Source organism: Nipponia nippon, unplaced genomic scaffold (genome assembly GCF_047370975.1).
Source record: "Nipponia nippon isolate SJK-2023a ecotype South Korea unplaced genomic scaffold, ASM4737097v1 scaffold_4, whole genome shotgun sequence".
Classification (NCBI taxonomy): Eukaryota; Metazoa; Chordata; class Aves; order Pelecaniformes; family Threskiornithidae; genus Nipponia; species Nipponia nippon.
Window position 1 is genome coordinate 104,358,820 of NW_028262358.1, and position 24,938 is coordinate 104,383,757.

Here is a 24,938-nt window from a genome sequence, read left to right on the forward strand (position 1 = left end):
TGTATGCTTAAAGGAGATACTTGCCGCTATACCATGCGGCAAAAGCTAGTTGACTAGTGTGATCGCTTCTTTTTGGAAATCTTTCTTTAGTGTACTACACGTGATACAGATTATAAACGTTTGAGGTAGGTGTAGCTTGGGCAGTCACTTATAGAAAATGCCTCCAGACTACTGGTATCCTGTAGCAGTATTATAAGCAATTTCAGTGATCTGTCAAGCAGCCAGCTAGAATTGAGTAATCACCTCTCGATTTCACAACAAACAAGTCTGAACCTCCTAAGGTGAGTGTGAAATTCACCAAGAAATTCACTGCTGCCCCCTGAGGGTTTTTAAACACAGGATTGGGCTATCAATTTAAACTGTAAGTATGAATCACTAGTTTAGGTTTATATACAATGTAGAAGCCAGTCATTTCTAACTACCACTGTCTGTAACTATTTACATCTTCTAAATGTCAATATATCCACAAGCATATGGGACTATTACAGAACTCATGCATCATGGTATGGATTATGAGTTGTTTAATGTCACTGAAGTCTTCAGTAGTTCTTGTGTGATAGTTTCTAACATTAAGACACTGGTAGACACCCTGTTTAAAAAAAAGCCCACAACAAACAAACAAACCACACACACAAAAAAAAAACCCAAAAAACTTTGGAAAATGACTTTAGAAGTAGAATGGCAAAGAATTTTGCCCCGGATGTTTAGTCCAAATTTGTGTGTGGTGTTAGGAAAGGCTGTGAATGCTGAAAAGGTATTAAGGAAAAAATAAAGTTTATAGTAATGTGATACACTGGTAATGCTTTACTTTAGCCATTGCTGCGTGTTCATGGTTTATTAAAGATCTTTAATTTATATTTCTGTAACTGTAAATAAGTACACTTATAGATGCAGTAAGTATTAGTTAACTTTCTGCATGCGTTTGGGAAAGCCTTGAATACTTGTCATTTCAAAGGTACATTTTTGTTACTCATCTCATTCCTATATGTTTCTGTAGTGCAGAAAACAATGTACCCCTAATCCTGGTTTATGCCTTTACATTTTAACAAAGCAAAGAGAATGCTCGGTTGGAACCCAGAGGGCAAATGTGTGCTTAGGCAGAGTAAGAACTCGCCAACAAGTGCATTTTTAATGCGACATGTTTACTCTGGCCGTTACTTTTGCTTTCTGTGGTGGTTCTTGTCCTTCATCTTTTGTTTCTTATTCCTCCATGATACAAGCCGTGTCTCAAACTGAATCTCCTCTTGTTTACTTGTCTGAAAGTAATTCAATTAAAGTAGGTTCCGCTAGTCAGGTGGCAGTATGTGAAGCAGGAGGAGAGGGAATTAGGGCCTTCATCTCTGTGGCATTTTTTTCATGCTTTCTGTTTTATTTTAAATTACAGTGCTGACAAACGTTTTTGTTGAGCATCCCCTCCTCTAACAGATGAGCCTCACAGAATGAAGAGGCACTGTGGCCTTCTATTTTTCTCTTCTTTCCTGACTTTCCTGACTGCATCCGTTTAGCTTCCCATATCATTTTTCTATTCTTGCCCCCCACCCGCTGAGTCACTTCTCCCCTCTCAGCTGGAGCGTGCTCCCCCTTTTTCCCTCCTTGCAGCTGTGTTGCAGGCTTCCCGTCGTCATAGTGACAGTAGGCAACTGATGGGAAAGGAAAAGAAATAGAGAACAGCCCCAACAACCGCCTTAGATCCCTGCAAAAAGCCAGCGCTGTCATAGTTGCTGCCTCACTTGAGCAGACACCCAACACTTTGGAAATCTGACACTGCTTGACTACTTTCACCTCCTTATTTCGTAATGAAAACATAATCAAAACTTAAGCTCCTGTACTTAAATCATCATGGAGCAACAGGGTGAAGTCAATAGGGTGCTGGATTAAGGGGAGAGGCATGTTGGTAAACTTACCGCTTGGTTTCTGGCTGCTCAAGTGCTTCATCGTTCTGTATCTCAGTTCATCACCTATAAAAGCAGGAGATTCTATTGTTTTGATCTTGGAGAGGTTTCTGATCACTATTAATATACATGATATTTTCACTTTGGCTATCAGTTATATAGTTGGTTGCATGTAAAATTATGACCTCTGCTGCTCTGCTGTTGCCTATGAACCTGTTAGCGTTGAACCAAAGCAACATGTTGCTGTCCTACATGTCAAGACCCAAATATCCACTGCCAGACAACACACTTGTGAATATTAAGCATGAGAATGTGCCCCTGGCTCATCCTCTCACTGTTAGGCCTCATGTTGCTCTTTCTCTCTAAGGAGACTCGTTTCAGTGCAGTATTTTCAGTTCTTACATTAAAAAAAAAAAACAAACAACAGGGGTCAGGGGAAGAAGAAAGCTGTTTGAATGCAGAATTTCTGTTGTTGTGTATTACCCTGTTGTTTAAATACTCTGAAAGCTTGTTTCTAACACAAAGGGGCTTACAGTCAGCGTGGCTGAGTGGACAAGGAAAATGAAGACAGCAGGAAAAAGAATGTGTAAGTAGTAGTAACCATGTCTTTTTTTTTTTTTCTTAAACCGTTTTATGTAAGTATTTTGTATAACATACGGAAAATGCTGCTGTCTCATGTTGGAAGTCAGAATCAGGCCTGCCCAATGATTTCATTTTGTTGTTACTCTGTTATAGCAGCTGTTTTAATTTATGGCAGCTTGTAGGCTTACAGCCACACATTGATATAGCTTCCAGTAGACTGTCTCCATTCAGTCTCCACTTGGGAAATTTCTTGATCTCATATCCTTTGCCTTTGGTTACTGCCCTCTGCAAAATTTACAGGTAGCAGTGTTTTAAAGTACTGAACAACCCTCTGTACAACTGTAACCTGTGCCAAGGAAGCTTTGAAAATCATCCTTCATCCATCTTCCTTTCCCAGTACTTTTGTTAAATAATTTTGTTTGCTAGTTTCATGCTGTCTTCCTTCCATTTCATCCCTGTAAGTGGAAATTGGTTCATAATCGGAGTATGGCCTGTTAGCAATTTGAAGTCTATCAGAGCCTTCTGTATAGTAGACTAATGGAAAGAAAGGAAGTCCCTTACTTCACTGTAGAATCATGATTGCTCAGTATTACAGGGTTTGCATTGCACATGCCGTGCATGAGCCTCACTCACTCTCTTTCTTCCCAGCGATCTGTGGAGGGCTGAAAAAAATGGAAGTTATGTTGATATAGCAAAAGACAGAAATACCAGCTCACACAAATTTATTGCTGTAATCTAGCCAAAATGCACTACAAGCAATCTAAGTGCATTCTAAGGATCCCTAGTTGCTTTGAACAGCATGTTCTGGCTGACCAAAGTTACTGCTGTTTTTCTTATTGCTACCAAAGTTGTGTATTCCTTTGCTGCATCTATGTACTATTAGTTTCATTTGCCAGCTGCTTTGGCAGTATGCAACTGCACAAGTAGGCATTAGGGCAAATAAGCAGTCTCTCCTGATAAAGAGCAAATGGCTTCAACAGCTGCATCTCTGGTTCACGGTACTAGATGATTTGTATCCAGCTGATGATGCTCCACCTCACAAACTCCTCTGCACGAAATCTGAGTGTTCTCAGGCTCTCAGCTGGTATAGCCAGCACAGCGGTACTGACGTGAATGATTCTGCTAGCTTACAGTAGCTGAGCACCTAGCTCTGTGTGGTTGTAGTGGGGAACATGACCCTCACCGACCTGCGGGCCACTGCCAACATCTGACACTTTTCTCCTTGATGCAGATATTTTAAACAACAGTCTTGAGCCTCTAGTCTTTGCTTAACTGGTCTAATGACAGGTGAAGTTTTGTGTGAATTCATACCTGTTCTGCCTGCTTCTGTACTTTTCCATAAGAATTGAGTTACCTTACTTTCTCAGAGCTATTTATTTCTGGGTGGGTTGATGATATTTGGAAAGGACTTCCATATATCTCACCTACAAACTATCTCTCTGCATCTTGCTGCTGAGGGAGTAGGAGAGAACTCAGAACCAGTTTTACGGAACTGTTTTTGCTTCGTTAGGCTGATTATACCAACTTTTCACCAATCTAATAAGCATGAAGTAAAAGGTTTCTTTTTTACAAGGGATTATTTAAAAGATGAATTCATAAATGTTAGGAACATTGAGAGAATGTAACATAAGCCTAATTCACTGATAAGTCCAACTTTAAGATGTGTAGAACAGGATGAAAAATGCAATGTGACCTGAAGTCCTGGCTGCTGGAAACAGGTTTTGCCAGTTCAAATTTTAGTACATTAGTCTCAGTGGGTGATGTGGTGGTGGGATTTTTGGAACCATGACCAAGGTGCGAGTGTAACACTGAACTGGATATCAGCATCCTTGCACAGCTAGTCACAAAAATAAATTTATTTTGTTGCTTTGCTTTTCACTGGCAAATAGAAATTACGCTGTCACAATGCCAGATATAATATTAGATAAAAACTTTGTTTTTGTAGCTTTAATGATAGACTAATTAGACGCAAAAATCTTAAATAAGTATGTAATGGTTGCAACACCTTAAAGAGAACGTAACAAACACTTAATAAAGAAAAAACTAACAAACTAAAGAGAACCTAACTAACACTTAATAAAAAAGACGCATCCTTAAGACACAATAAGCTTAATTCCTTTCATGCTTCAGTCTTAAATCCAACTTGGGTACTTTCTCATCTGGATAGCTTAGGTTTGCATTGTGTTCACAGACCGTTCCCTTCTGTTTACATTTTTAGTGTTCACTCAACTCCATTAGTATATCAGCATTTCTTGAGTGTTACAAATGGAAATGTCTTTTCTCAGTCTGGACATATAAATAGCTCTGATTTTTTGGTCATTGCCTCTCTAAAGATGAGGAGTTAGAAGCTAATACTCTTTATTACATATGTAGTCTTTTTTTTAATAGAATGCTTTGTTATCCTGATTATAAAACAAAGTGTAAGATATGATTTCCAAAAATGACAAAGGCATGCAGCTGTTTAGTTGATAGAAGAATGATTTGCTGTGAAACTTTATGAAAAGTGGCTATCATTACGTATAGGAATTATATTTAAAAATGATCAGAGGGATGGAACCCCTCTCCTATGAAGAAAGGCTGAGAGAGTTGGGGTTATTCAGTTATACTTAGTTTTCCATTGACTTTTAAGTCTGTTATTTGTCTGTTTTCAATCTTAGCTGTTCCCTTGCGTCTTTATATCTCTGTCTATCATCTACACTGGTGCTGACACAGTAAGCTCAAACATCTTTGGATGCTGTTTTAATAAACAATTGTGTTGGGTTTAAAGACAAGATAGCTGAATTAAGTATTCACCTTTATTAAGAGTCATTCCCCAGAGCACCTGACTTTACTGAATGCTCAGATCAATGCACTTTTTGTATCACAAGCTATGTAAAATAGTAAAGATTCTGCTGTGGAAGCCCAAATGTATAAAGACATGAGCAAAAATGTGCATATAGGAATGTAGTTGAAATTGAGACAGCGTTGTTAGATCAGCGCAGAGAGGCAGCAACTGCTGCGGGCTCCAGGACTGGTCTGCAGGTCCGTAACACTTCATACCCCGAACTGCTGCGACAGAGCAGATTTGTGCAAGGACCTCATTTTATTCCACCTCTTCACTGAAGCATATGAGAATACCCTACTAAACTGCTCATATAATTACAAGAGTGAGGCATCTAGTGATGGTATAACAAGCGATGATAATAAAGTCTAGCTAGCATCAGACTTACTGTTTGGAGGAGCCTGTCTCTCTTTATGTGACCACAGAAAGGGGAGTGAATATTATGGTAGCTTACCCATCTCAGTTAAACACCTTAGCTGAACTGTAGCGTTTTTACTGAAAAGAACATAGTGTCCATCCTTCCTGTTCTTCTGCCAGAGAACTGATTGATTCTTTGTTCAGTACTTCTTTATTTGGTATATAGGTGAACACTGTGGAGGAGAGAAATGTTAATTTGTGCTTGTTACAGCTCCTTAAGAAATGGAAATACGTAGCCTTAGGATAAATGGGAAGACTTAAAGTAATAAAACAGTGATACAGTTCTTCCACTTTCCTCGTAGGATCCAGGTTTAATCTTGTCCTTTTTTGCCAGCTTTTCTCCTCCTGCAAAAAATGTCAGTTTTTCTTGGCATCTCCTTTGTAGCACTTGCCAATGGAAATCACATTTACCTCTCTTACTATATTTTGGGCTTTTACACGCGCACGCACACACACTTTTCTGATGCTCCTTTTGTTTTTTCTGCTCTTCAGTGACTCTTTAACTACGTTTGCCTATGGTTGTTTTAAGGCGTACAGGTGCCTGGTGAAGTAAGTACTCGTAGTCAGTTCTGAAATGCTGCTCAGCTGAACTTTGGTACCATAATCATGAATATACTATCGATGGGTGGACTGTTTAATGCTAAGCATTATACAGCTTTAGATGGAGGTCTGTTTTTTGGTTTTTTTTTTTTTCCCCTCTGAAAGGGAAGAAGAACATATTGAGGAAGAATAAAAGCTTATCAAATATAATATACAGTGTTTCCTTACTTCATGTGTATTGTATCTGTGTTTGTCATTTTGAGCAGATTGTAAGATATTTTAGTGATTGCATGGAATTTAGATATATGTTTAAGTAATCTCAGAAATTACTTTTTCCAAGAAAATTCTGTTACAGTATTTTCTTTGACATATATTTAGAAATCATAATGGTATACAGCATCCACTAATGATCAGAAATGATCGCATTTGAAAATAAACATCACCCTTTGTTTAGTGCAAAACCATATATATGCATAGAGAACTTCAGCAAAAGCTTTATAGATGGTGTAATAACTTTTGCACATATGCAGAAAAATATCTAAGTAAAAATCCAATGGTTAAATTACTTGAATGTGTTCTGTAGTGATCATCTACAGTGCTTTTCCTTTTCACTCTAACTCTAGCATTTTTGTTTTATTAAATACATTCTTGGTTAAATATGTGTATTAAAGTGAAATGCCTCTAGCAGTTATATTACAAGCTGTATAAACTTTCATTGTGTATTATATAACTGTTAGTTCAAATGTATTTACAAGCTTTTTATACTTCCTTTTTTTATACCTTCTCTTTTAATGGCAGTAATTCCGTACATGTAAACTTGCTTGCAGTGAAATGCTTATTTTAAAAGCCAAGTAAATGGAAAGCCCTGAATTATTTTGAGCTGTTTGCAATCTATTTTCTGGTGAACTCTGCCAGCTTTTTATGTCACTGTACTTGTTAGTACAGTGGAATTTCTCGCTACCTGTTACAGTATAAGGTAATGACAGAAGCGAATCTTGTGTGAGGTCCTGGTTAGCATGTATCTCTTTCAGAGGATGACTGAGTAGTAAAATTTAGGCTGCAGTCTCCCTTGATGTTGCTCAGCTAGAGAAGCAGCCAACACCGCAGAGCAAGGCACCTGCTATCTCCATCCAGATGGACGCCATTCCCAGTCCTGCTTCCGCAGAGCTCACTGCTCTGGCCCTTATCTCCAGAGAACCTAAAGCCATTGCTGCGGTTTGTTGGTTATGTCACCTGCTGCAAGATTTTTGTGAACTCTTTAGTATTCCAGAATGAAAAAAGTGCTGTGAACACAGGAACTGGCTCACAAAGTCAAACTGCCAATTCTTTGAGAAGACAGAAACCTGTACTGTGTGGCCTCTTGTCCAGCTTGACTAAAGATAGGCCCTCTATGAAGGGGGCAGGAGGGGGACTTAACAACCATTGCTTGTGGTGATTTTAAACTCAGCATTCCAGTGAAACCTTAAGAAACTTGGTTTTGCTAATGAGATGTAGCTTGTAACCTTACTACAGATTTCTTGGACTTGGTTTAAATAAGTTAATTTTGATGAGTTTCTGTCCTGCTTTCTCTTTGCTGTTCATCAGTGTATAAGAAAATGACCCACTTTCTCAAGGTTCATTTTGCATCTCTTTCAGTTGTCCTTTGGAAAGAATTGACACAGAGCTGAGCTGTGCATAAAACCCTGTGTCTTTAGGATCGGTATAAAACATTAGTACGTTGGTTTTGGTTTTTTGTTTTGGTCTGTTTGTTTTAAAGCACTTTTTCATAAAGTAAACAGCCTTACAGGAGTCTTTATACAAAAAAATAAAACCTTACTTTCCAAGAAAGCAATTTTGGTCCTCTGTATCCCCACAGAAAATATTCAGGTTGATACCTATCCAATAGTTTTTCATGTGCTTCATAAGTAGTGTGTGATACAGCCATGAAAGTAATGCTATTGTAGTGTAAAAGCACTTGGATAGTTTGTACAGATAGGAACAGCAACAATCATGTAAGATATATAATTTTTACAGAAGCACACAGATCTTTTTAAATTTATGATACCTACTTAGCCAGCCTGCATTGTCTAATCAGCTGTAAAAATTTGTGTGTTCTCGAGATGAAAAAGAAAAGGCCAAATGAAGCTATAGTCTTTGATTCCAGCAAAATATTTGCATTTGCAATAAGGGGTTTTTTTTCCCCCACCAGATTTGCATTTGTTAATTAAAGTTAAGGAAACTGTTACTGCTTAAACAAATTGAAAAATTGTTCTCAGACCTGTGTTCCTTGCATCTAAATCCAGCATCTTCATTTTACATAATTGGCTTAATAATGTAAGGAACGATCTTGTAACTGGAGCCTATAGGCAGGCTCCCTTTTGGTCTATACAAGTAAAATGAAGAAACAGTTTTTACATTTTCTTGTTTAAACAAAATTCTGCGTGGGACCTGTCATTGGCCTCTGAATATAAAAATATAGTATTCCTTCAATGTCAGAAAACTTTCTGTGGTGTAGTAGCTTATCTTGCAAAAAATCAGATATGACTTGGCTGCCCTGAGTATTGGTGGAAGCAATTTCTGCAGCTGAAGCATAGGAAGCCTGAATACCCCTTTGACAACAAGCCTAAGAGACGAGAAGTAAAAGTCTTTGTGAGGGGAAAAGAAGTTACATCACTTAATTAGTTTCCAGCTTTTGAAAAGGTTCGGATTAAACCATAGCAGAAATCTAATACAGAGGATATACTATATCAAGTAATGTGATTTTGTAACCTTGTCACTACTCCAGAAGAGCAGTCTGATTGACTTCAAGCTGAGTATCTTACTCAAGTTGTGCTAAAGGTTTGACGAAGTTCTGAGTATCTTGCTATTGGAATGATGTGGAGATACTCCAATTCCAGAAATGAGAAGCAGTATGTTTTTTCACTCTATAACTGGAAAGAATAATGCCAAATTACAAACTTAAAGGGAAGCAACAATTTTGTACCCCGTGTGAAATTACTTCTAGGTGGAACTGGACTAGGAGGACAGAAGGGGGAGTTTTGAGGGAGTTTTTGTTTGTATGCACTTGTCAAAGTTTAAGTTTCTGATCTGTAGCCTGATAATGTAATTGCATCTCTTTACTAACACCTACTTGATAATTTTTTCCTGATGAACTGTAGCAATGTTAGAGGCATTGCACAAATACTGGCAGCATGATGAAAGGAACTTCTATTGACTAGCTGAGAAGGCACCCTCAGAACTGTAATGGCAGGAGGATGAGAAGATGACCAGAACAGTTCTGCTCAAATTTTTTTTTTTCTGTCCCAATCATGTGTAAGCCTTTGTGATATGTGTTATTAATTACTACTAAAAGGTCAGGAAGAGCGAAACAAAGTCTGAAAGGATTGAAGGAAAGGTAAAATACGCTGTGCTGTGCAGCTCGATCATGGTTAAACTGTAACTCAGTACACCTCAGTTTCTCTTTTTCAGATTGGAAGTGGTCAGTTTAAAATTAAGGCAGAGGAATGGTGTTTTTCTTTGATCTTTGTCCTCCCCAAGTCCAAAAAGTCTTCAAAACTAGCTGCTTAGTCAATGGCATGTGTACTGTCAGTATCCAGTACACCTCGAGATGCTTACAACAAATACGTAGTCTGGCCCTGAGTTATATTCAGTGACACAGTAGTACGATAGCCTCTTATATCGGAGCTGCCAAATGACTTGTGTCACAATTACTTTGCCCAAATCTGTTGTCTAGATAGTGGAAGACGTACAAAGGAAACATCATTAAGCCCTAGAGAGGGACTTATTAGACCTGGATTTATTCCCTCTCTCACAGATTTCTTACCTGCTGTTGGGTATTTCAGTTAGGGGGAATATCCTGCCTAAAAGTCAGCATATAGGTTAAAGTCAGATGCTTGTGGCATGTTATCTTTGGAGAACCCTTTTATTCCATCCCTGAACCAATGGCGTTTTATGCCAACGAGGATGGCAACGGGGATTTACCTTCCTCCCAATAGGATTAATGGTAGTATACATCAGCCAGTTCATGAAAGCATGTGAGAGATTCGGTTAGTAATGAATATCTAAGTACATGTATTGATATATCAAAGAAAGAAAAATTATGCATACCCATAGCATATTATGTGTAGTCTTTGACTTATTGCTGTTGATACCTAAAGTTCTATGAAGTGGAAAAGAAAAATTAAACTTTGTTTGTAGAGGTGTCAGGCAGTGCACCAAGTAAAGAAAAAAAGCAATAGCATCACCACTAATCTGGATTGGGGGCGCAGCATGTGATGGAAAAAACTGTGTTCTGCAAGCAGATGACAGATTTTAAAATTTGCATGAAATACAACGTCAAGTGTAGACAGATGAACACATTTCCCTTTATCATAGCAGGGTTATTTCACAGATCATGTCGTATAACTGAAGAACAGTAAGAAAGTCTCTTCTTTTCAAGCAAAGATACTATGCTTCAGTGACATGCAGAGCAACTCCTATTTTTCAACAAATTAAACAGGAACTAGAAGGAGCTTGACACTTTACTAAGCCGAACAGACAAGTCATTGTGCTTGCATTGCCATTTTAAGTGCTTTGCTTTTGGGAAGCAGCACAAGAAATCCCAGAAATGGTAGAGACTGAGTGATCCACGTTATCCCAGTAACATTTTGCTGTGACTAGAACTGGCTGATCTAATAGTATAAAGCAGATGATGTACAGGGGGATCAGTCCCTAGGAAATATGCGTAGTACATGATCTCTTGTTGAGAGCATGTGACGCAATTATCTCAGTTATTTCCCAAACATGTATGTGTAGCAGATTATATCAGTTGTTTTGGATTTTTTTTAATTTATTATGAATAATCACATGTTTATGTCATACATCATGTTTCATTCTTTGAAAAACTGTAGCTGCCCAGTAGAGAAGCCAGGATGGAGCCCTTAGGAGATGAGGAGACATTTGCTGAGAGAGAATAACCTTCTAGAACGTAAAGGACAAACAGGTTGCAGAGGAATGATGGTGGCCAAGGAATAAGCACTACGTATAGCAGAGACCAGATGTCTGCTGAGAACAGCGGGAATCCGGGCTTCAGATGGACTTTCCCTAGAGACCCAAAGGGGACTGTGCAGACTTCTCTGCAGCTCTGGAAGTCATTGATGTGCTAGACTGAGAGTGAGCCTAAGCAAAGAAGATTGATTTACCACGATGCAGTAGGCAAGGTAGAGATACGGTTATGTATTGTTTTGGTTTGATTTTCCTCATTTTGAGTTTTCTCCCCCCAAAAAATCACCAGTTCTAGTATCTGTCCTAATAAAACATAGCTTTCCTATTTAAAAGCTGTTTTGGTGTGTTCACTGTGGAAAAAAAGGTTTGAGCAGCCTGACCTCACAGCTCTGGACAAGGCAGAGCCCCATTGCAGCGCAGCATGCAGTCAAGAGCAAACCTACATCACTGGGAAGACGGTGGCCCCAGATTCCTATCACAAATTGGCAGATTACAAGTTTACATAACTGTTCAGGATCTTCCTTATGGTGTTTCTCATTTTTATAGCATACCTGTCTGCATATTTATATGTATGATTAGCTTAACATAGAGCACTTGGTCATTAAGGAATGATTTACATTAATGTTTTCAACTATTCTTTAAAATGTAATTAATTTAGAATGTGATTAATAAAAATAAGCTGAACTCAGACCCTAAAACATCCCTGTTTTTACAAAGCTGCTTAGAAACTATGTAATTAAATTTAATTCAAATCAGAGTTAAGATCCAAATATAAATGGATAAAGGAAATAGTTTAAAATAAAATGCTTGGAAGGTTTGCATTCTTTCAGACTTTGCTTTTCCAAAGTGTTTTGAAATAGGATTTACTGAAAGAACCATGTAATAAATTGTAGTAGTGGCAGCACTTTCATATGTGGGGTTAAGTGTGATTGGTTATTGGATGCTGTGTAAAAAGTTAAGTAGTATTGTGAAGCATTGCAAAAATTGAACTGAGGTATCATTTAAATATTTGATAACTGAAATTGATAAATTTGGGCTGGGTTTTGTTGCTGAGTGTTTTCATTTTGCTATGTCAGTGTCTGTGTACTTTTAGATAGCTCTTTTGTACAAAAGATTGTACTTTTAGTTTAGAACTGGTCTTTAATACTCTTTTATCACAGAGGAAAACTAGGTATCGGTTTTCCATTAGGTTGCTTATCATTTAATGGTCTGTGGTCCTGTAGTCTAAATAACTTCTTACACTTTACACTATTTTAGCTGTTATATTTGGAAAGAACATTTTAAATGTTGAAGAGGATTTTAAGATTGCAGCTTTTCTTATCATTTCTGTTGTTATTCTGAGAAAAGGGAGAGCTCTGGATTCTTTAAACCAAGCAACGCTTGAAAACCCACTCTGGGGAAAAAAAAAAAAGACTTTAAAGAAAACTCTGAATGTGTATTTGTGTCCTGCAAAGTTAAAAGAAGGAACAAATTTTTTAAGTATAAATGTGACATCAAATGTTTAAAATGTTTCCAGTTTTTTAATATAAATGTTACAAATCTCCCCCTCCAATTCATGGTGATGCTTTCTGTTCAAATGCAAAGACGTAATCTTACTAGCCAAAGTCGAAGAAGATTTCTGTGTTTACTAGCAATTAGTCTTTGCAGCTGCGAAACTGTAGAAACTCCATAGGCAGCTTTAGGATCCTTGAGTGTTTCTGATTTAGTAGCCTTCAAAACAGTTACTGATCGTCATTGCATCTCTGTTCTTCTTTCATGTCTGTGAATATGCTCGGCTCTGTGATTTTATTTTGTTTTCCTCACTGAGTCAACATAATAATTCTCAGTGTTTTTGGGAAGCACCACTGAGCCCATTTAGGAAGTGCTGTGTGATGCCTCTATACGCTGGTGACTGACTCAGATTGTTTGCACATCACCCCAAAGAAGTCAAAATGAATAAAGACAGTGAGCTTGAAATTTAAAAAATAAAAATGAGAAAGATCAATGAAAGGTCAAAATATTTTCTTTCATTTAAAAATTAAGTCATTGAATGGTACAGAATTTGTATCAGAAAAGTTGTTACTTAAGAAAACTTGGGGGCTTCATCAAGCATAAAGTGACAGGAGGCCCGAAACATTATTGTAAAAATCAATTTATTCATTGGGATAGTTTCAAATATCTCCTGGATGCCTTAGATCAGTGTGTGTGTGGACTGAGTGTACATATCAAAAAGCAAAGCAAGCTTAGAGTCTGTTTCATCATGTATCCAGCTGGGATTGTGAATACTCATGGCTGTATGCTGAAAGATCAGAGAAGCAGCAGAGAGAGTAGTAATGGGATCTTCAGTTTCTCCCTGTTCAGATGATGTGATTGTCACATCAGGATGTTGTGAAAAGTCTCGGTTTTTAGACACACTCAGTAACCAAGGCATTGGTTGGTGGGGCTGTGAAAGGAAATGTGACTCTTGACTTTGTCCTGGGTGGAGTCTGGTTCACAACTGAATTAGGTTCAACATCCTACTGAAACAACAACAACAACAAAAACAACAAAAAAATCCACAACACTTGTGATCCACTTCAAGAAGGGACGCTACACAAAAATAAAGATACGTACTAAAAAAAACCTGAAAAAGGTCAGCTAAGAGAAGGAAGTTGTACCAGGTGGTGTGGAAGCTACTTAAGGACACCATATGTGGTATTCAAGGCCAGCGCCCACAACCTGTCATGAAAGGCTTGAGAAAAAGCGAAAGGAAGACAGCAGATCTAGACAACAGAGTAAAGGAAGTTGTTAGAAAGAAGTAGGTGTCCTTTAAAAAGCTGAATTCACACACCCAAATGATGTTTTAAACAGATTTAAATGTAAAAACACGATAAGACAAGCTAAGGAATATTTGAGCAAATGGTACAAAGAATTAAAACCAGTAATAGGTCTTACTTCTGATGCATCAGGAGCAATGCACCTGCCAGTCTTTTGAGCCAACGATCATGGTGTAGAAGGAATACTTAGAGAGGCCTGTTTTAGAGAAGTTAAATGAATTCTTTGCATTGATATTATCTGTGGAGAAAACTATGGAGAATCGCATGCTGGAACACTCCTTCTTGGGCTTTCTCAAAGGATATGTGAAATTGGAGTGACTTAATGGTCATGCAACAAAATAAGTGATAAAATAAAATAAAATCACCAGTACCAGATTTTATTCACCTAAAATTTCTGAAAGAATTGAAGGAAAAAAATTGCCCACGTTACTGACAGTGGTGCATAACCACTTGCTTTTCAAATCACTTTGTTATCAGAGACTTTGAGGCTGGATAGTGTGATGCCAGTTTTTTAAAACAGTTCTTAAATCATCCAGGGAACTGCAAGCCTGTAATCCTCGTCTTTGCCTTAGGCAGTTCAGCACAAATTATAATGCAAAATAAGATTTGTAGATGTCCGAAAACCAGTGATCTGCATGGGAAAGATCAACATGAGGTTTGCAAAGAGGAAACCTACACGTAGCTTGGAATTCTTTGAAGAGCCAGGAAATATGTGGATAAGGGTGCTACAGCTGATGTGGTTTCCTTGAATTTCCACAGAGTTTTTGATAAAGCCCCTCACCAAAGGGGACACATAGACATAGCGTGAAAGGGAAAGTTCCAGAATAGGTAAATAGATTAAGGGAATGCAGCAGTTCTGAAAACAGGGAGGTCACAACTGGATGTTTGTGTTTGGTAGATGGTCAAGTAAAAAGAGTGAACAGCGAAGTCAGAAGGTTTCCTGATGCCTACACAGATACTGCACTTAAAAGCAAGAGCTGGGTGCAATGTAATCTCAGATTGAGTGATTTGCCAAAAATGGCAGATGAAACACATTTTAGACAGATGTCAAGTGATGCACTTAGGAAAATAACCAGAGAAAATTCACCTGCAAAATGGGCTCGGAGCTGGCTGTTACCAAGCAGGAGTAACATTTTACAGTACGATAAATAACTCTGTGAAAACAATATTTCAGCACTCAGCAGCAGTCAAAAAGCAAATAAAATGATAGCAATTATTAGCGTAGAAAGTACAAAAGAAGGAACATCGTTATACCACTGTATAAATCCAAAGTTCACCTTATCTTGAATGCAGTGTATGGCTACTGTTTGATACAGGTTATAGTACTAGGTAGATGTTTGGTATGACTAAGTACGGTTCCTCTTATGGCAGGAGTTTGACATAGCTTACGAGTAAGAGAAATTAATCTCTATATACAGTCAGATAAACATTTAGCATTGAAGACTTGCCGGCCATGATATCTGCCTTTACTTATTATTGTCATTACTGTTAATTGGATTTGCTTTAAATCCAAGGGGTAGTGCTCTGTTGAGGTAGGCAGCGTATATGCAACATTTGCCAGTTTTATATGAATTCTTCATTTGTGAGTATACAAACATAGTATGAATGAACAAACAAAAGACGGTCCCTTTCCTAAACAGCTGCCAGTCTTTTGCAATTTTCTCCAATATCAAAAGTGTTGTAGATTACTAAAACCTTTGAAGTGGGTTTTTTTTCTGATTTCAAACAATGGTTTGAAGCGATTTCAAAAAAAAAAGTGTAGAAATATTAACGTCATCTTGTGCTCCTGAGATCTTTTCAGTATTGCTTTTATTCTAATGAGCCATTACATGTTATTGCACTCGTTAGCCACAGCTTTTCACTCTTGGCCAAATTGTAGCTGCTGATATCTCAATTGGCACTAAAAATAACATTATTTTTTTCCCTTGCAAGATCCTAATCCAAAATTAAATTCCTTTGCATTGACTGCTTGGTACACCATGGAAAATCCATCCAGTATATCAGGGAGAAGAAAAGAGTTTAAACTGGATGAAAAATCAGGAGAGGCACATGTCCTGTTTCGTCTGAGCAAAAGAACAGAATTACCATGAACAACACCCGGAAAGCCTACTGTGGGACTTGGTCCTTGAGCAGGAGAGCCAGCTGCCATGCTTGAGTCATGATGAGCACATTATAGAGGAGATTTCTAAAGCTCAGAAGATATTTTTTTTACTATCTTTTCCTCAGTCTGCTTTATCTCTTTTTTTTTTTTTTTTAATGTGCTGTTCTAAAGGCTTGTTCTACTAATATTTAGGGACCTGAGTATCATCAACTTATTCTCAGATACTCAAAGCCAAACTTCAGTTTGGCATACTGTGGAACTTTGTATACCTTAGACTTGCAGACACCTAAGTCCATAACCTCACATTTTTCATTGTCTTATATGATGCTTTCCCTGAATATTTCTGTCTGCTATTGTCTGAAGGAACTGAAATAATACAGATAAACTTGAAGAAGCTCATCTTTTCAATCACAGAGTTGCCAGCAATGTGTTCATGCTGATGGTTAGTCTGGATGGGAGGAACAGTCAGCTGTTGCTGTTAGCCTATGTTAAGTCTTGTATTTAATCTCCTTGTGTCTCCAGCTGCCCTGATGATGAATACAAAATAATTTGCTAATATAATAGAAGTTAATAAATAAAAGTCAGCTTATTCAGAGTCTTGATGTAAATCATTATTATTTTCTGTTTTTCCTTGAAGATATAAACTGGATGTGCTGACTTTTCATTATCGAAATTTAATAAGCAGTATCTATAAACTGAGTCCTCGATTTCATTTTAAGTCTATTTTTTGATGTATTTCTGCCTCTGTTCTGTTAAGGAGACATGCAATTTGCACAGAGAAAACTTTTTAATGTTTCAGACCAGATGAGATAGGCTGTTAGAAGATGACTTTTTCTTTTGGTGCTGACTTTCCTTTTCAGGCTGCTCATTCCCACTTCCATATCATTCTGTCAGTCAAGCTAGTGTGACTGTGCAGCTGCATGGTAAACTGCATCAGGAAAGTAATCTAGACTAAAAATAATCTAGAAGGAAAAAACAAACAAACAAACAAAAACCACTCAAAGAAAACAGTTATTTTTAACTGAACAGTTCCTGAGGAGGGTGTTCTTATTAAGGCTGAAAGAAATGCTTATGAAATTATGACCGTGGCTGGACGATGTATGTGGGCATTCTGTCTGGAAGCCACTTTGCTCAGTCTGAGCGGGCACCAAGTCCAGACTAAACAGGTTAAAGACAATTGCTTCTGGATAATTGGATTATGTGATAAATTAAGCCACTTGTGGAGCAGAGATGGATCTTAGGAGGGAAAGAGGTGACAGGCCATTATGGAACAGAAGGAGAAGAATCATCAGCGTTTGTGGAATTAGGACAAGGTGTAGCTGCAGTTGTGGCTATAGTTAGTGTGGTCCAAAAGCTGATATTCCTATTGATGCTGCTTAAGTATGTATTCAACACCTTCCTAAGGTTGCTTGTGTAGTATATATTCCCTGCATTTGTTATAATTATGCTGCTTTGACATAACAAACCTCTTCAGTCTGTGGGAAAAATTATTGGAACTAAATTCATACCTATTGAAGTTTTATCAGGCCCACCTACTCTTGTGAAATGTAGAGGATCAGTCAAAAGTCTTTTTTTTTTCATAAAACAGTGGATTTTGTTAATTAGTAAAAATCAGTCTGATGAGTAGACTTATGTTAAGAAGCACCTTCCTCCATACTGTTAATTTTTGTAAAAGAGACTAATTCTTCTCAGTTGTTACAAGCATCTAGTCCAAATTCATTGTCTACATTTCCTTTGTAGTTAATGGAAGGGGAGAGAGAGAGATGAAGACCTTCAGGGTGCATTTCCATCCCAGCTGGCTTAGGATGAGGTAAATGGCTTTCTGAAGCTGCTAGTGTCCCTTGGTTTATCAGAGGGAGCATAGGTCGAAGTATGCACTACGCATTTTCTTTTCAGAGAGCTAAGGTTGTGGGAGGTGAATCTCGCTGAACGTTTCATTTGTTGAGATCATTGTGTGGGCTGTGACCTAAACATTATGGTTTATAATTCTTGTACAACTCTTATTTATATTTTAGCATAACCGTTATAATCAGGTAGCCTTGCTAGCTATATAAACAACGAGTTCTTGAATCCCATTAAGCTCTTGGCTCCTGTGCATACCACACACATGTGAATTCAATAAGCTAACTATACCATTTGTAAAACAAGTATTTCCTTTCTTCTCTTTGCTTGTGAAACTGCTCAGATTAATTAGATGTCACCTTGTTCTTGCATGAGGAGGCGGAAACAGAGCCCATTTTATTACTCTTTCTTTCAAGTCAAATCGTACAAATCTTTTTGGAGTTTCTTTCTCCGGTAACTTCTGTCAGAGTCCTCCTCTTCTGTGCCAAAAAGTCTTACTGTACTGGGATTATGCTAAGAAACATAACGTTACAGGCTTGAAGAGCACAACAGATTTGTATAATAGCTTTGGAATATTTTTCCTGTTATTTTCCATCCCCTTTCTTATGTAGGCAAACAAGGTGTTGTCTGTTTTGATCACGGTACCCACTGAGCAAATGTTTTCATTGAGCTTTCCATACTGATGCACAGGTCCGGCTTTGGTTTTGTTTTTCCTGTGCTAATAACAGTTCACTCTAACCCTAGGAGTGATTTGTTCAAATTAGTCCCTTTTGGGTGCATTGGTTTGCATTTTTCAGCATCTAATTTCATCTGTTCCTGATGTTGAATCACTAGTAACTCCCACACATGGAGCAGCAGATACTAAAGAGAGATTAAAGTATGGGGCAAAGAATGACAAAAACTGCTAGAGGACTGCCAGTTTAACTCCTCAAGAGAACTAGGTAAAGTCTTGTGATTTGTTTTCTGGGTTGGAGGAAACTCAGCACAGTTCTGATTTCCTTTCAGTCGGATATTTATCTTACTAACATATGCATGGGAAGACCACCTTCATTCTGCCTTTTGACAGTTTCACCCTGGTCTCTTCAGACCTTCTGCTGTCCTGAGCTACCAAGGATAAACAAACTTTTGGATTTGACTCAAAACATCCGTTTTCTTAAGCCCTGTTCTGCCTTCTGCACCATTTTTTTCAAGTGGCATCAAAGCGATTGAGGGTGCTTGGCTGCACAACATGCTGTAGTTTTGCTGAGATTTAGTGATTCTTGGATGCTTAAAGAGCACGTTGGGCCACTTTGCGGAGAGCACAGATTAGAGTAGCTTTATTAGCAAACAGTGTGGTTCAGGTTAACAGGGGGCTGAGAAGTTTTGCGGAACAATGTATCTATGTTTACAGTGAAATTCACCTATTATAACACAAATACTCCCATGAAAATCCAAATTAGATCTTAAGATGAAACACTGATGTTTTGTTTATAGCATCTTTCACCATTCATGTCTGCTTCAGTTCTGATATTTTATTCCTACAGGATGACACAGACGTTATTTTTCCCACATCCCATATGTCCAAATCATGTACAAAGATATTTAGCTCAAATACCATGCGTGCGAAACATTCCACACTGTGGGTACGAGGTGACGTTTGGTGTGTCTTTAACATGCTGCGGTGTTCAGTTACAATACAGCAAATTTATTTTTATGCAGCCTTCTTCATAGAAACTATCGAAAATTGCTTTGCAGTGAGTCATCTGTCAGCTAAAGAACTAAAAGTCTTGTAGTGATATTTAAAGAGAGAAAGTGGCTCAGCGCTGACAGAGTTCAAGACAGAAAAAGAAACAGAAATGAAACAGAGGGCCTCCAACCGTGGAGAAAATAGAGGCAAAGACTGGTAGGGGGAGGAGTGATGAGAAAGCCAAACAAGCTGAGAATGTCAGAGGCAGTTCAGGAGGCTATGCAGATCATTCGGAAACAAGTGCTGGGCTTCAGGTGTCTCTCTTGCATTACACCAGCATTAGCCAAGCAAAGATTCGTTGACCCTAAGGGAATGGTGTAAAACCAGGTAAATTAGAGAATGGCATAAAACCAGATAAATAAGAGCACCGGGCTCAGTGCGCTGTGAGGAATTTAGAAACATGCAGGTAAGGGTTGAGGGAAGGATAAATGGCTTAACTTTCTAGAGCAAGACATTAGAAGAACCATGGTATTCTGCACTCCGTGGTGTTTAAACGTGTGAGGATTTTGTCTACCATGAAAGAGGGAATTTCGGTTAATTAGACAGGAATTATTATAGGCATGAATATGGACTTCAGCAGCAGTGGAGTCAAAGGGAAGATGAATTCTGGCAGTCTTCCCTTGCTAGTGCCAGGAGGGCTTACACTCAGAAATGAGCGTGTGGGAGAGGCAGTCAGTTCAGGGTCAGAGATGACTTAGAACTCTGGCTTTGTGTACAGGGATAAGATCTGAGTAAAGAAGCATGAAAGCTGTCTTGGAGAGCAAGAGGGACTTCTTTCCCTTGACATTTCAGCCTTTTGAAGAATTAGCTAGTAAGGAAATTATAATGTAGCAAGGGAAGGACAGAACCAAGACAGGCAGTTAAAGAGATCAGAGATTACTTGCCAAGGTCACTCATGCCTTGCACGCTTTCCCTATAAAGCTGATGTCCAAAGCTGAGCTAGCAGTAAAATATCCCAAAGGAGGAAGATGTTTAAGGAGGAGAAAGTAGAAGAATCAGGAACAGATGCCTGGTATTTTTAAGGCACAGCACTGTCGTGGAGGGATATCATCGATATAAGCACTATCGTCTTTTATTGTGAATTACATGCATTCTTCTTACATTTTTGGTCAAGTTCACCAACTGGTGGTGTGGGGCTCTTGGGGGAGCTCTCTCATCCCATGTCCCCCAGCCTGCCCATACTGTTTTTTGCCCTGGCAATTCTTTTGGCATCACTCTGTATAGAATCACATTATCTGCCTTAAGAAAGTAAGTGTTATGGAAAGTACTCAGCACAAAGTAGAGTGCAGTCTGTATTGAAAGCAGAAGGGAAAAGAACTTGTCTTCTTACTCAATGCATTCAGAAAAGTTGGCTTTGACATTGTAGTACTGAAAGGCATTCTAAACATAAAAGTAAGGTTAGAGCTACTCAGACATCCCAGAATTTGAAGGGAGTAATATTTCATCATATGCAGTTCCAAAATGCTTATTATAGATCTTCTTATTTACAACTATCATCTCTCTTTTGAATCTGCAGAGGAGGAATATCAAGGGCAAACCAAGAGAAAGCGCATTCGAAGGAAGAAACAAAAAAACAGTTTGCAAAACTCTAATAATTTACATGGAGAACAAACAGAATCTGGAATGCAAGAGACTCTTGTTCAAGATAATTTACAGCTGCAGCAGATAGACAGTCCCAAAATAAGCAAAAACAAAAAGAGGAAAATGAAAAAGAAGCGACAGAAAGAAAAAATGAGAGCAGCTGGCTTGGTAACAAAAACTACCGGTGTGGATTTTACATATCAGCCCGAGAAAAATAACAGAGAAGAAGCAGCAGGCTTAAAAGACATAGATGAAAAGGCAGATAGCATTCTGGACTTCCTGCAGGCAACACAACAAATTTATTTTGCTGACAGTATGTACCACTCTTTCTCCTTTCTTTTCATGAGTATTACCACATAGGGGAAAATAGATGTGCGCTTATTATTGCTGTAGAATGGGCCAAATCTACTAGAGAAGTGTCTCTTTTGAACTCAGTAAGACATGTGAGTACTTAGTATTTGTCCCATTTTCTGGTGTGTACGTGAATATGTAAGAATCCACATCAATATAAAAATCTGTGATCTTAATCTCTTTGTTTCCCTGTCTTTGAAAATATGCATAATATTGCTTGCTCTTTTTTAAAACATTCCAAAGCACTTGGGGTAAATGTAGTGGTTAAAATGCACCAAATTCTTCTTTCCTCTGCAAGCAAACATCCAGAAGGATTACCTGCTTTCAGAGAGCTTCGAATGAGGGCAATAATTGCTATCCTAAACTACTTCCATGCTTACTATCTCTGAACCAACCTACTTTTCAGAAAGTTCTCCTTCCTAGGAGGAGATTTATTTGTAACATATAAGGAAATCTAGAGAGACAGAATTCAAGAGCAAAGGGGGAGATACTGTTGGCACTGTGAAAGTGTATTGGCATAAAGCACTTGTGAACAGGATGAATGTGAACTGATGCTCAATGCACATTCCATAGCACTTCAAAAAGGATTGCATGGATGTTATCCCTAATGGCCTATTGAATGTTCATCTGGCCACTAAAATCAGAGAAATTCCTGCTGTATGTTTCTTCTGTTGCCTTCCTAAAAAGCTGCTTGTATGGTGCTTATTTTATAAATGCGTTTCAGAAATAATGAAGTTTCAATGGTGAGTATAGTAATTATGTGTACATACACCAGATTATGTTGGTATCATCTAAATATATTTTCTTAAGGGCAAGCTGGTGTGTTCTTTAGTTGCTCAGCACAGAACATAGCTTTAAAACGATAACTGTCTTGTAAAACTGGAAAAAAGCAGTGAAAATTTTTCCAAAGTGCATGGCCTTGGCTGTGGCCGTGAATGAAGAATATTAAACAGCTTACCTACCTGTAAAGATGAGTCCATCTTAAGTCAGACCTGTCAGCTCCTAGTCCCATAAAATTAAAATTACCTCATATTTATTAAAAATAAAAATATCTCATAAAATTAAAATATCTCACGGCTTGGATAAGTGCACTCTGCACTGGGTTAAAAACTGGCTGGACAGCCGAGCCCAGAGAGTGGTCAAATCCAGTTGGCGGCCGGTCATGAGTGGTGTTCCCCAGGGCTCAGTGCTGGGGCCGGTCCTGTTCAATACCTTCATTGATGATCTGGATGAGGGGATCGAGTGCACCCTCAGTAAGTTTGCAGATGACACCAAGTTGGGTGGAAGTGTCGATCTGCTGGAGGGTAGGAAGGCCCTACAGAGGGACCTGGACAGGCTGGATCATTGGGCCAGGGCCAACTGTATGAGGTTCAACAAGGCTCAGTGTCGGGTCCTGCACTTGGGTCACAACAACCCCATGCAACGCTACAGGCTGGGGGAGGAGTGGCTGGAGAGCTGCCTGGCTGAAAAGGACCTGGGGGCGTTGGCTGACAGCCACCTGAACATGAGCCAGCAGTGTGCTCAGGTGGCCAAGAGGGCCAATAGCATCCTGGCTTGTATCAGGAATAGCGTGGCCAGCAGGACCAGGGAGGTGACAGTGCCCCTGTACTCGGCACTGGTGAGGCCGCACCTCGAATATCGTGTTCAGTTTTGGGCCCCTCACTCCAAGAAGGACATCGAGGTGCTGGAGCGTGTCCAGAGAAGGGCAACGAAGTTGGTGAAGGGTCTAGAGCACAAGTCTTCTGAGGAGCGGCTGAGGGAGCTGGGGTTGTTTAGTCTGGAGAAGAGGAGGCTGAGGGGAGACCTTATTGCTCTCTGCAACTACCTGAAAGGAGGTTGTAGCGAGGTGGGGGTCGGTCTCTTCTGCCAAGTAACAAGCGATAGGACGAGAGGAAACGGCCTCAAGCTGCACCAGGGGAGGTTTAGGTTGGATATTAGGAAAAACTTCTTCACTAAAAGGGTGGTCAGGCATTGGAACAGGCTGCCCAGGGAAGTGGTTGAGTCTCCATCCCTGGAGGTATTTAAAAGACAGGTAGACGTGGTTGCTTGAGGACATGGTATAGTGGTGGACTTGGCAGTGCTAGGTTAACAGTTGGACTCAATGATCTTAAGGGTCTTTTCCAACCTTAATGATTCTATGATTCTATGAAAATTCATCTTTAACTACAGAATTATTTTAAAAACCCTGTTAAGATGACATCAGGGATTTCATGTTAATTTTTTTTCTCAAGTTTTATACATAGAATTTTCTTTGCTTACTGTTAAAATATTTCTGCTGTGTCAGGTCTTCATACTAAGCCTAGCATTCAAAATCCATCCTGCTTTCTGGCTAATTTATTTCCATCACCAAAAATAAGAATTTTACTACTTCAGTGTATGGCTAAGTAAGCTAAACTACGTGCATTTGCTGTAGTGTAACTCCCAAGTAACTGAGCAAGATTGTAAACTCAGTTAACAGTTCTGCTGTTAATACATGACCCAGAACAGAAATCTGGTCAATTATCTACAGCTGTGTTGCTTGTTGAATTTTTAAGAAAAATTGTTGAGCTTCCAGCTTTCTTGGAAGTCAAGTTCAGGTTTTAGCAGTGGTTGACAGACTGACTGGCCCTGCTCTCAAGCCTGCAGAGCGGAGCGTTGAGCCAGTGGGGACCTTGGAATCCACAGAGAGAAATTCTCAGGTAAAAGAAAGTTCATCTGCAGATAAGATGTCACATCCATAAATCAGAGTGTGACTAACTTTCTTGTTAGGCAAATCCCAGTTTATATATAGACCTGACATTATGCTGTTTGCCTTTTATAGTTGAATGACTTTAACACTCTCCATTTTTTTTAGATAAAATTGGAAGCCATTGCTTTTAGCAGCATTTTCAAATGGTTACATTGGATTACACTTCTTGTACTTATGTCAGAAAACTGAATCAGGAAAAATCTGTTCTTCTCAGCTGGCTTGCTGGTAAAAACAGAAGAATTAAAGGGAGTCTGGTTAAAGACAGACTATACATTGTTACTGGAATGGAAGAATGAATTTATGCTTTAGTACTGTAGAAACAATGTATGTCCTTCTCTGCTGTTTTGCACACTGTAATATCCACTTTTTAAATAAAAACATAAAAGTACAGTAACAAGATAATTGGATGCCTCCAGAAGTGCTTTGCAGTAGTTCCACAGAGTTGCTCCCTGTCTCCACATGTGTGTGCATTTTTATAAAACATAGTATGTAGGAAGCAAAGCCACAGTGCTTTGGCCACAGTACAGTTTCTTCATCCACTTTCTTCCTGTGCTAATCTTGAAAATTTAGATTTCTCTTGCATTTCTGTCACTATAAATC

General features: G+C 38.7%; 1 protein-coding gene across 10 annotated transcripts in view; it reads left to right on the top strand.

Annotated features, from left to right (window-relative positions):
- The window catches only part of ERICH1 (glutamate rich 1), a 97,575-nt gene that overhangs the window by 40,309 nt on the left and 32,328 nt on the right, over nucleotides 1-24,938 (top strand). For all 10 annotated transcript variants that reach the window (XR_015708389.1, XR_015708394.1, XR_015708395.1 and 7 more), the window contains exon 4: nucleotides 21,195-21,572. Coding sequence is in view for 3 of the 10 variants with exons in the window: in XM_087775593.1 (XP_087631719.1) it covers nucleotides 21,195-21,572 (378 nt within the window). In the remaining 7 variants the exon portion in view is untranslated. The remainder of the gene's footprint in view (nucleotides 1-21,194; nucleotides 21,573-24,938) is intronic.